This window comes from Pongo pygmaeus, chromosome 1 (assembly GCF_028885625.2).
Source record: "Pongo pygmaeus isolate AG05252 chromosome 1, NHGRI_mPonPyg2-v2.0_pri, whole genome shotgun sequence".
Taxonomy (NCBI): Eukaryota; Metazoa; Chordata; class Mammalia; order Primates; family Hominidae; genus Pongo; species Pongo pygmaeus.
In genome coordinates this window covers 121,380,036-121,392,240 of record NC_072373.2, presented here as the reverse complement: position 1 = coordinate 121,392,240, position 12,205 = coordinate 121,380,036, and the positions used below count along the sequence as shown (strand labels likewise).

At 37.1% G+C, this 12,205-nt stretch overlaps 1 protein-coding gene across 2 annotated transcripts in view; it reads right to left on the bottom strand.

The window, feature by feature from the left end:
• Nucleotides 1-6,462: 6,462 nt before the first annotated feature.
• Nucleotides 6,463-12,205, bottom strand: part of LOC129012667 (mitochondrial adenyl nucleotide antiporter SLC25A24-like) — a 75,872-nt gene continuing 70,129 nt past the window's right edge. For both annotated transcript variants that reach the window (XM_054448588.1, XM_054448591.1), the window contains 3 exons: nt 11,256-11,423; nt 8,413-8,563; nt 6,463-7,338 (listed from right to left, as the gene is read on the bottom strand). In XM_054448588.1, coding sequence (XP_054304563.1) covers nt 7,160-7,338; nt 8,413-8,563; nt 11,256-11,423 — 498 coding nt within the window. In that variant the 3' untranslated portion in view covers nt 6,463-7,159. The remainder of the gene's footprint in view (nt 7,339-8,412; nt 8,564-11,255; nt 11,424-12,205) is intronic.

The window sequence follows — 12,205 nt, the reverse complement described above, 5'->3', positions numbered from 1 at the left end:
GTTTTTGGGTTTTTGAGTGTATCTTTACTTTCACAACAAATAAGACTTTTATAGTATCCAATTCACATTATGATGTTCCAAAACACTAGATATTAATACTTTTGCCTTGTTGGGCCCATTCATCTATCAAATAGTAAGATTTATATCCCATTGTGTTGTTATAAGGAGAATGTATTATTACTATATGTTAAAAGATTTTCTTAAATCCAAAAACAACATGATTTTTCTTCTGATTTTAGAATAAATGAAAACATTACTGTTTGAGCCTACTATGTGGGGTCCTATGTCCCCTAGTCTTAGCTGATCCAGGCTGAAACCACAAAACACCATGAACTCAGCAATTTTAAACAATAGAAATTAATTGTTTTCAGTTCTAGAGTCTGGAAAGAACACAATGGAGGCACTGGCCAATTTGGTGTCCAGGGAGGGCTCTTTTCCTAAATCACAGATGTCACCTCTCTCTTATGATACAAGGCACAAGGCAGCTCTCTGGGGCCTGTTTTATGAGGACCCTAATCCCATCTATGAGGACTCTGTTTTTATAATCTATAACTCCCAAAAGCTCCTACTTCCTAATATGCATTACCTTTGGGGTTAAGATTTCAATATAAGTATGTGGGGGAGTGATATGGTTAGGCTTTGTGTCCCCACCCAAATCTCATCTTGAATTGTAATCCCCATAATCCCCAAGTGTCGACGGAGAGACCAGGTGGAGGTAGTTGAATCATGGAGGCAGTTTCCCTTATGCTGTTCTTGTGATAGTGGGTGAGTTCTCATGAGATCTGATGGTTTTATAAGGGGCTCTTCCCCGTTGGCTTAGCACTTCTCCTTCCTGCCACCTTGTGAAGAAGGTGCATTGCTTCCCCCTTCACCTTCTGCCATGATTGTAAGTTTCCGGAGACCTCCCCAGCCATGCTGAACTGTGAGTCAATTAAACCTCTTTCCTTTATAAATTACCCAGTCTTGGGCAGTTCTTTATAGCAGTATGAAAATGAACTAATAGAGGCAGACACAAACTTTCAGTCCATAACAGGCCCTGTGTGTCCTCCCGGGATACAGAAGAAAGGGGAACAGAATGAGGAGACACAATAAGGGAGAAATACAAGGAGACTTGAGGAGAGGGAGGAGGGTGAGCTGAATAACAAGATAATTCTCTTCCCTGGCCCCAGAATGGCTGCATCTTCCTCTGGAACACCTCCTGATCCTATTCTGTGCCCACATATCCCTCCCTGGTCTCTCATCCTCCATTGTCCTTACTTCCCCCTAAAATAGCCTCTCACCCCAATCCTTGTTCCCTGATACTGGGTCTCTCCAGGCTTAGGCTGTGAAGTTCCACATCAGGAGCAGGACTGTTCCCTCCAACTGCCCACCTCCCCAGGCCTTCATATGTCAACCCCTTATCTTGTGGTTCTGCGAAGTCTACAGTACAAGAATCTCCAAAATTAAATGGAAGTGCAAACCAGGCATCCTCATGGAGGGGCGGAGTCTCTCTGCTGAATCTGAATCCAGCTGTCCCAGGTCATTCCAGATGACAATTTGGAAAATATCCAGCATGAGTGGAACAGAGATGATGCACACAGAAAAGACAGTGATTAGGATTTTGGCACTTAACTCCAAATCATGTACACTGATTTGTTTTATTTTGTTCATGTACATTATATAATCTGCATACTTTGCTTTAGAAATGTTTTACCTAAAAAAGCCTTGTATTGTGGTTACTATGACCCTAGAATTCCACTGCTTGTTGTATAACCCAGAGACAGGTGTGCTCCTGTGCCCCAGGACACCTTTCAAGAACAACCATAGCCACATTGTGCCACAGACTGGAAACACCCACAAACTTGAAACAACCCAAAGGCCGTCATTGAGTGTGGGGCTGAACAGATTGTGGTATATTTTATTAGCAATGAAAATGCATGAATCTGTGATGACTGCTAAATCCATAGTTTTAATCATAAAAAAAGAAAAAAAAACAGGAACAAGAGGTGTGACAGATGTCTTAGGGAAGAACAGACAGCCCAGGAGTGGAAAATCTAAGAATCTCCACAAAATATACTCCAGGAGAGGGCCTGACATAGAGAAGAAACTATTGTGAACAAGTTGAAAATTGAATAGGACACCAGTGGGGCAAGGCAGAAAGAATGCTCAGAAAACGCTGGGGGATGGAGCTCTGAGAGGGCAGATTTCACAAAGTGCCCACAAACTAAAACTTCTAAAAGTGAGTGTATCATCTTGGAAGGTGATTATTGTGTTTCTTAGTCATAGTAACCCACAAAAAACCCGTGGAAGCCCACAACTCCTAAGCGAGGCTGAGTTCTGAGAACCAGACAAGATATGGCAATACAAAGGCAGCTGTTTTAAGCTGTTAACCTGAACTATGAAGCTTGGAAAACTACCCTGCCTTCTCCCACTTACTCCACTGAAACTTCTAATTCTGATTCAGAAATTTCCATTTCATTCTTCTATGATTAGTAAAAAGGAATATGCTCAGTGTTTAAACTAAGGTATTATGAGATAAAAACACAACAGTACCAACTTTCTTATAATTGAAAACTTACATGCACAAAAGTATCTGCTACAGGTATATGAAAATTGTAACCTAACATTTCTGCATATATTTTTATTAATAATTTTTTATTTCAATAGCTTTTGGGATACAAGTAATTTCTGGTTACATGGATGAATTGTATAGTGGTGAAGTCTGAGATTTTTGTGCACCCCATCACCTGAGTAGTGTACATGGTGCCCAATATGTAGTTTGTTATCTCTCAACTCCTTCCATCCTCCCCCATCTGAGTCTCCAAAGTCCATTATATCACTCTGTATGCCTTCGTGTACCCATAGCTTAGCTCCCATTTATAAGTGAGAACATACAGTATTTGGTTTTCCATTCCTGAGTTACTTCACTTAGAATAATAGCCTCCAGCTCCATCCAAGTTTTTGCAAAGGACATTATTTCATTCTTATTTTATGGCTGAGTAGTATTCCACGGTATATGTATACCATATTTTCTTTATCCATTCATTGGTTGATGGGCACTTAGGTTGGTTCCATACTTTGTGAATTGTGCTGCAATAAACATTGCCTACAGCAATGTCCAGAAGAGTTTTTCCTAGGTTGTCTTCCATAATTTTTATCATGTCACATCTTAAAGTCTTTGTCCATTTTGAGTTGATTTTTATATAGGTGAGAGATAGGCTCTGCCTTCATAAATGAATTAATGCCATTATCACAGGAGAGGGGTCCTTATAAAAGGGGGTGTTTGGCTTGCTTCTCTCCCTCTCTCTCACACACCAGTGTGATGCCTTTGCCATGTTATAAAATAGCAAGACGACCTTCACCAGAGACAGTCCCTCAGCCTTGGACTTCCCAGCCTCCAGAATCATAAGCCAAGTAAATTTCTGTTCTTACAAATTACACAGGCCAGGCATGGGGGCTCATGCCTGTAATCCCAACACTTTGGGAGGCCAAGGTGGGCGGATCACAAGGTCAGGAGTTTGAGACAAGCCTGGCCAATATGGTGAAACCCTGTCTCTACTAAAAATACAAAAATTAGCCGGGCGTGGTGGCACACACCTGTAGTCCCAGCTACTGTGGAGGCTGAGGCAGGAGAATGGCTTGAACCTGGGTGGCGGAGGCTACAGTGAGCCGAGATCATACCACTGCACTCCAGCCTGGGCAGCAGAGCAAGACTCCATCTCAAAAATAAATAAATAAATAAATGAATGAATGAATAAATAAATAACACAGTCTGTGGTATTCTGCTATAACAGCATAAAAAAAGACTAGGACAAGAACTCATGGTTGCTTTTTGAGTTCTGCAAAGGTTTATAACCCTCCTTTAGCATAGTATGACCAATATGCTATGACTTTCTCAGCTGCTTTCTCTAAAATAAATGGGTTAATAAACTAATTTTTTAAATATGCAGTCTGAGCAGAGTGAGAGTATCAAAACATCCAGCAGTGCCTTCAGAAACACGGGCTCTGCATGAAACTAGGGAAGTGGGCACTCTACTACAGTACTCTAGAGATCTGAGGGCTTACTGTTTTGCTTCTGTGGACTGAAAATACATTCCTGAAAGGATTCTGTACTTGTCCAGAGAGTTCTTTATCTTTCTGGATGAGGTGCAGATTTCTTGGAGTCAAAAATTTCAATAGGCACTTAATCCCAACCATCTCCCAGATGACATCTGCTATGGTCTTCTTTATATTTAATTCCTAGCCAAAAATCTTAATCATATCCTATAACATTCTACTACGCTCTTCTGGTGGTCTCTGGCTTAATTTAGCTCAAGTTCCACAATTCTCTCCACTCTCCTACTTTAGGTCTCAGGTCCTCTTCCCTTGTATACAAGGTTCCTAACTCTTCTCACCTTAATTGGGATGGGGCTGAGTGAAACAGAGTAACCCAGGGACCATGAGACAGAATTTTACTAATTTGTATCACAGGCCTGCAAGGTAACCCATGGGGAGGCTGATCTTTAAACTGTGCTGTCTGAGAAACCATACAGAAATGTGCCTCTGTGTTAAACTCAACTTCTGATACCACAGACCTTATAATATTATCCAGTTATTTTCTTCTCTGATGCTTAGAAAGTATTGCTGGCATTTCTTCATGATTCATTCTAGATTCAAGTCTCAGTGTTCATGTTACATTGTGATAACCATTTTTACATAAAGGTTATCTCTCAAGCATTCTCAGTATTTAAGAGCAAGAAGAGTATCAGTCAGGCTTGGACTCAAAGAGAACTGAGAGGCTGCACACTAAGAACATGGGCTAAATCATCATTTTTAAAGTTTTTTACAAAATATCCAAGTCACAGCCAAGATTATAGCTGACAGCAGGCTCTCATGCAAAATGAAGGCCCTGAAGGTGAGAAATGAGCACAATCCTTCATAAAGGGGGAAATGTTAGGAGATTTGCTTAGGGCACTTACCTCTCTAAACTTAGTTTCTTCATTTGAAAATCAGGATAATAATCTGAACCTTCTAGTAGAGTTGATAGAATTAAGCAAGAGAATCTTTAAAAGTGCTTTGAAAGGGTACCTGGCACATATCAGGCACTTAATAAATTTTAATTTTCTAATTTTAAAAAAGACAGATTAGACTTTGACCTCAATACAATAATCAAAAAGCCTAGACTTCTACCTACTCTAAAGATAAGTCTTTACTTAGAAGCCAGCATTTTCTAACTAGATCTATGGTAATAATGTCTGAATTGATCTCCTTGGCTCTACTATCTCCTTTTTTTTTTTAACTAGATGGATTCTTGCTCTGCTGCTCAGGCTGGAGTGCAGTGGCACAATCATAGCTCGCTGCAGCCTCTAACTATTGGGCTCAAGTGATTCTCCTGCCTCAGCCTCCCAGGTAGCTGGGACTCCACACATGTGCCACCATGCTAATTTTTTATATATTTTTTGTAGAGGCAGAGTCTCACTTTGTTAACCAGGCTGATCATGAGCTCCTAGCCTCATGTGATCCTCCCATCTAAGCTTCTCAAAGCATTTGGTCTACAGGTGTGAGCCACCACACCTGGCCCTATCTCTTCTTTCAATGGTTTCATTCTATTGTCAAAGTTACCTTCTTACACTAGAGAATGTTATTAGCATATATAATCCAAAGCCCCTATTGCCAACCTACAGCAGTAGCCTTGTAGCTCACTATATCTTCCTATATACTATACATTTTCAAATGACCAGGTTACTTGCAATCTTCCCAATATTCCATGAACTCCATTTTCATGTTACTGTTCAAGTTGTTTCATCAACTTGGAATGCTTTTTAAAACAAGTACCGCCATCACTCAAATTTCTTACACACCCATTCCCCAAGGGTTCACATAAGATTTACCTTTCTCTCTTCTGTTGATCTGTGGCTTAATTTAGCTCAAGTTTCACAATTCTTTCTACTCTCCTACTTTAGGTCTCAGCTCCTCTCCCCTTGTATGCAAGGTTCCCAACTCTTTCCACCTTAACTGGGATGGGCCTGAGTAAAATATTCCTCAAAAGTATCTTCTCTTTGTTCTAATTCCACATCAGTCTTCTTATTACCTATTAGGTTTCCAAGTGGTTTGACACTAGGAAACAGTGTGCCTTGGAGAAGGGATGAAAGTTCTTTGGTTAATGGAAAGTATTAAACACCACTATAAATTAATGGGTTTGCTTTGTGATCTATATCTCAATCCTGTGAGCAATTTTTGTTAATCTAGCACCAAAAAACTGATCATTTTAAGGAAATTAATAAGGTCAAACTTTTGGACCATCAAGGCTAAAAATCAAAGCCTGGACTTTAGTCAGTTGAGCCAGGCGTCCTTCATTTGAGGCCTGTTAGTGTCCAATCAGCCCATTACCACTGTCTCTCCACTAATTTATTTAATCCCAGGAAAGAACATAATTTTTTTTTATAAAAGTGAAGAGAAGATATTTAGGGCATCAAAGTTGAAGTAAGAATTGCTTCAACAACTATGAGATAATGGATTTAATATATAAAATTCTTCCATTCGAATGTGTTCAACCAGAAGATAAATAAAATTTGTCCAGTGTTGGATTTGTTATCAATGCCAACTTCCTTATATAAGCTGAAAATATGAAGAATTAAAATGAACCAACAGTGTTCACATTTACAAATAAAAAGGCCCAGAGATGTAAGAAAGATGTTGTCATTATTCCATCTAAAATGTGATAGAAGGAATTAGAAACCAATTTTCCATTTTGCTTAAGTAAAAGAAACAGACTCCAAATTATTTGCTATAACATCAATTTTAAATGCACTGATTTTTCTTTTAGTGTATAAAGCATTTTCAAGCTCAGCTTTTTTAAAATAAGTTTTCAAATATAAAAACATTTTCAAAGATAAACTCCTGTAACTGACCAAATGTTTTATGTTACATTCAAATCAAATCAAGAACAAATTTTAAGTTAGGATTCAAGGGAGAGTAGTAGAAAATGTAAATAGTATTCTTTGGATATTAAAGATTTTAAATTATTAAAGAACTTTATAAAAATTAGTATTTAATTTATGTATTTTGTAATAATGAAAAAATATTTTAACAATTATCTGACATTTCTTTCCTCTTAGGAAAAGATAACATCTCTTTATAACCCAGGTATTATCTTACAATTAAGTGATTATGGCAATGACAACAATTTTATATATCACTTCTAGGTTAATCCAAAAAGTGGCTTCACTTTTTCATAGGCCACACAGCCAACGCCTACTGCAGGGAGCAACTTTATGATGTTTGGGGTGAAACCCCTGTAAAATCCCAATTTTCCTTCTTTGGTATATATTTCTTGAATGAGCTGAATCATAGAAGTTGTTTTTCCTTTTTCCATTAGGGCTATAAATTGGAAAAAAAAAGTATAATTCAATATTTAATATTTATAAATTAAGAAAATCCAATGACAAATGAGAATTTACAGAGATTGAAATTACTTCAGAATATACCTCTCTCCCTACCTGTAGAATGTCTTGTGCTGTTCAATATGGTACCCACTGGACACATGTGGCTATTTAAATTTAAATTAATTAAAATTAAATAAAACTAAGAATTCATTGCCTCAGTTGCACTGGTAACAATCCCAAGTATTCACTTGGGAATAGTGACTATCGTACTGAATAGTATAGATATAAAATATTTCCATCATCACAGAAAGTTCTATTAAACAACACTTGAAAGTCTTTCACGAGGGACCTCAAAGGAGTATTTGGAATTGAATTTTACACAAATAGTTAGAGAGAGGAAAGGATGGGTGATGGGATGGATAGAGAGATTCTCCACCTGGAGAATGTAAATTAAAACCAAAAATCTAACTAAAAAGACAAGAAGAAAGAGAATGTAAAATAATATCACTTAACACATGACCTTTAAACAGTTTAGTCAAGAAGATAACAATAGGATTGTCTGGGGTTTTTTTCCTTCTTGAAAAGTGATAAAGATATTTTCTTAAAAACTAAATTCCTAACATTTCACTGAGACAAAACAGATATCCTCCCTTTTCTTAATATCTCTTCCTTAAGTAAATTGGAAAAAAAATTGAGTTCAATTCCACAAATGTATTAAGTTCCAGTTGCAGAATATGACAATAATAGCAGAATTGGTAAAATTACACGATCATATGGAATAACTCTTTATTTGAAAAAAGCATAATCTTTTCTATTGTTCTGCATGGTACTTTCTAATTGTAAACTCCTTAAAGAGATCATTAGTAACTGAGGAAAATGTGGAGAGTTCCAAACAATACTTTGAGAGGAAATAAAATCTAAAATGCACAAAAAGCTTTAGTCAGTAAAATAATAAATTCAGGATTCTTGCTTATCAATTCTACAGTTTTTGTTTTTGAAGTCATTAATTTATACTCATTTAAAACATAATTTTAAACTTATTATTCATTCATTTAAAAAAAAAACTCACCTGAAGCCTGCATGCGAGTTCTAATAAGGTTCACAGGGAAACTGGCTAACTGACCACAAGTATTAGACAACGTACTACATCCCACCAAAATCATTATCCCAGGATTCACAGAGTTTCCTGCATAATTTTCTAGCCAATAATTCTTCAAAATCTGGCAGAGAAGAGAGTAGTAAATATATTACTGTGCAAATACTATGAAATAGAAAACAAAACCTACTACTATGCAACTCTAAGTGGAATAAAGTTTTAGTAAGGTGGGGGCTATCCCTGTAGTTTTTTTTTTTTTTTTTCTTTTGTGAAACAGAGTCTTGCTCTGTCGCCCAGGCTGGAGTGCAGTGGCACAATCTCAGCTCCGCCTCCCGGGTTCAGGCCATTCTCCTGCCTCAGCCTCCTGAGTAGCTGAGACTACAGGCGCCCGCCACCATGCCCAGCTAAATATTTTGTATTTTTAGTAGAGACGGGGTTTCACCGTGTTAGCCAGGATGGTCTCGATCTCCTGACCTTGTGATCCGCTTGCCTCAGCCTCCCAAAGTGCCGAGATTACAGGCGTGAGCCACCGCATCCGGTGGCTCTATTCCTGTAGTCTTATCAGGGACAGGGTGCACTAATGTTTTCAAACCAACATATTCATTCAGCCTCAGTTTGAGTTCCCCTGTGTTTTGTTTTGGGTTTTGGTGGGTTTTTTTGTTGTTTGTTTGTTTGTTTTTGTTTTTTTTTGGGTTTGCTTTGCTTGTTCTTTGGTTTGTAATTCTATTCAAACAAAAACCTGGAGATTCTCACAGTGATCAACAGAATATTGTAGAGAGGAAGACCGCACAATCCACTCTAGGTTAACAAAATCACACTTTCTCAATTTTAAGAGTCCTCTTTCCCTATTTTCTTTTCCTTAAATAAAAGTGACTGGAAGAAATCAAGAAATATTGAGTTTAAAACATCACTAAGTGCTTCCAGAACTGTTTATTTATTAAAGGACAGCAACTTTACCATTATGCACTGCAATGATTACTATAAAATGTATAATTTGATGCTTTTGAAAAAAAAATTTTGAAATGTCTTTACTCAGTATGCATTTATTACAGTCATGTAACAATACAAAGAGAAATGTGTAATGGCATCTGGCAAATGTGTAAAGCAGAAGATACTGAACTGTAGAAATCGAAGAATGAAGACAGCCCAACACAAACAGCAGCAACAAATTTATTGTAATAAGATCATAGATGCAAGAAAACAAAAAGAAAAATAAATGCATGCTATAATATTCAATACTTTAAACATCTACGAAAATATGTGTACTTTTAAAAGTGCTAAAGGAAGTTATCTGTCTTTCACACGATGATGACACTACTTGCCAAAAATACCACTGGGCTTGTATCTAGAGAACTGTCCTTCCTCCATTGAGAATGAATTTATTCTAATCACACACCTTCACCTGGTTCTTATGACAAAATGGTATATATATTGCTAAGATGCTCTTCCTGAAACAGATGTATGGCCATAGAAATGAAATGATCAGCTGAAAGGGGAGTAAGCTGGCATCTTGCCTCTGCATTACACTATCAGCTTTTTTGTCCTATCTCCATCCTGCCTTTATTCCTCAAGACTCAATTACTCCTGTCCTCCATTCTCATTTTTACAACTCTGTGATAATATATCAGCTTTCACAATCTTACTTACACAACAGATTTTTCTGGGCAGTTAAAAAACCTGAATCCTAGGCCTCTCCTCAGGATAATTTTAAAAAATTTTTAAATTTATTTATTTTGAGACCAAGTTATGAGACTGGCCAATTTTTGTATTTTTGGTCAAGATGGGATTTCACTATGTTCTCAAGGCTGGTCTCAAACTCCTGGGCACAAGGGATCCAACCCCTCAGCCTCCCGAAGTGCTGGAATTACAGGCCTGAGCCACCGCACTCCACCTCCTTGGGATAATTAAATGAGAATATCTCATGATGTGGCCCAAGAATCCTATTTTTTTTTTCTTTTTTTTAATTTATTTTTTTAAATTTATTATTATTATACTTTAGGTTTTAGGGTACATGTGCGCAATGTGCAGGTTAGTTACATATGTATACATGTGCCATGCTGGTGCACTGCACCCACTAACTCGTCATCTAGCATTAGGTATATCTCCCAATGCTATCCCTCACCCCTCCCCCCACCCCACAACAGTCCCCAGAGTGTGATGATCCCCTTCCTGTGCCCATGTGTTCTCATTGTTCAGTTCCCACCTATGAGTGAGAATATGTGGTGTTTGGTTTTTTGTTCTTGCGATAGTTTACTGAGAATGATGATTTCCAATTTCATCCATGTCCCTACAAAGGACATGAACTCATCATTTTTTATGGCTGAATAGTATTCCATGGTGTATATGTGCCACATTTTCTTAATCCAGTCTATCATTGTTGGACATTTGGGTTGGTTCCAAGTCTTTGCTATTGTGAATAATGCCGCAATAAACATACGTGTGCATGTGTCTTTATAGCAGCATGATTTATAGTCCTTTGGGTATATACTCAGTAATGGGATGGCTAAGAATCCTATTTTTAAAAGATCCATATGTATGTGATTCTGATATGCATCCAGGATTGAGAACCACTGTTTTATCAGAACTTAAAATTATTACCAAAAACTGATTCACGAAAAAACACCAAATAAAAAATTATTACTAGAATACCAGATATGTAACATATAAAATGAAAAATCAAATAAAACCATTCAATTCACTCTTTGTCAGCAGCTGTTTTAATGAAAAGTCATTTATAACCATATTTCTACAATAAAAATTGTTGTTCCATATTTTCAAATCTAACATATAATGTCATATTATGAGAATAAACTCACCTCATAAACAGCAAGATCTATGCCTGCATAAGGTACAATGCCTAGCAAGTTAGGAGTATAACCTTTGAAAAAGGATCTGACACCTTCTTGTTTTAGAAGCTTCTTGCCACAATCAATAATCCCTGAATACTCTCCAGTTTTACCTATAGCCAGTCTGGTCTTTAGTACCTAAATGTAAAAGAATATAATAAAGATATATTGATCAGATTCACCCATCTTATCTAGCAATGCAGGAATTTGCATTATCTCATGATTTTTATAAATCAGAGAAATCATAAAAGAAAGCAATCGTAAACATGATTGTAACTTCTCAATAACTGGCTCTTACTTATGAACAACTGATACAGTACAGAGATATTTTAAAATTATTCAAGCAGGAAAATAAAATCAATCCCGGTGCCTTTGAGTGATATATCCATGCAAATTCCTTTAATGTGCTGAAAGGCAACATGTTCTGAAATAAATTCATTATTGCTTCAGAATAAAGAAAACAGCCAAAATTCAAGGTAAAACATATATGGTCATGTTAAAATAAAGAACCGGTATGAATAAAACATTCTACATATGCTTAAAGTACATACTCTGTATCATACTATTGTAACAGTGAGGCCCATAAACTGCAATTTTATATGACTTGGGCTCATTCTGTGCTCATAAAGTGTTGATATCCCAGAAGCTATAAGGACAATAGTAGGCCCAGGTAGGCTGTATATGATCAATATTCTATGCACAAGTTAATTCTCCTGATAGAGTCTCACTCCTTGTCATCTTAATTCTATTAATTTAAAGGTGCTTTATACATGCTTGGAGAAATGGCTCTCTAAAACAGCCAAGACATGTACCCCTTGTATCTAAAATAAAAGCTCAAATTTTTTTTAAGTATAAACTTTGTCTTGATTGAGAAAACTGTGTATCTTGATGGGGCTGCCTCAGAGTGGTCAGTAGGAAGC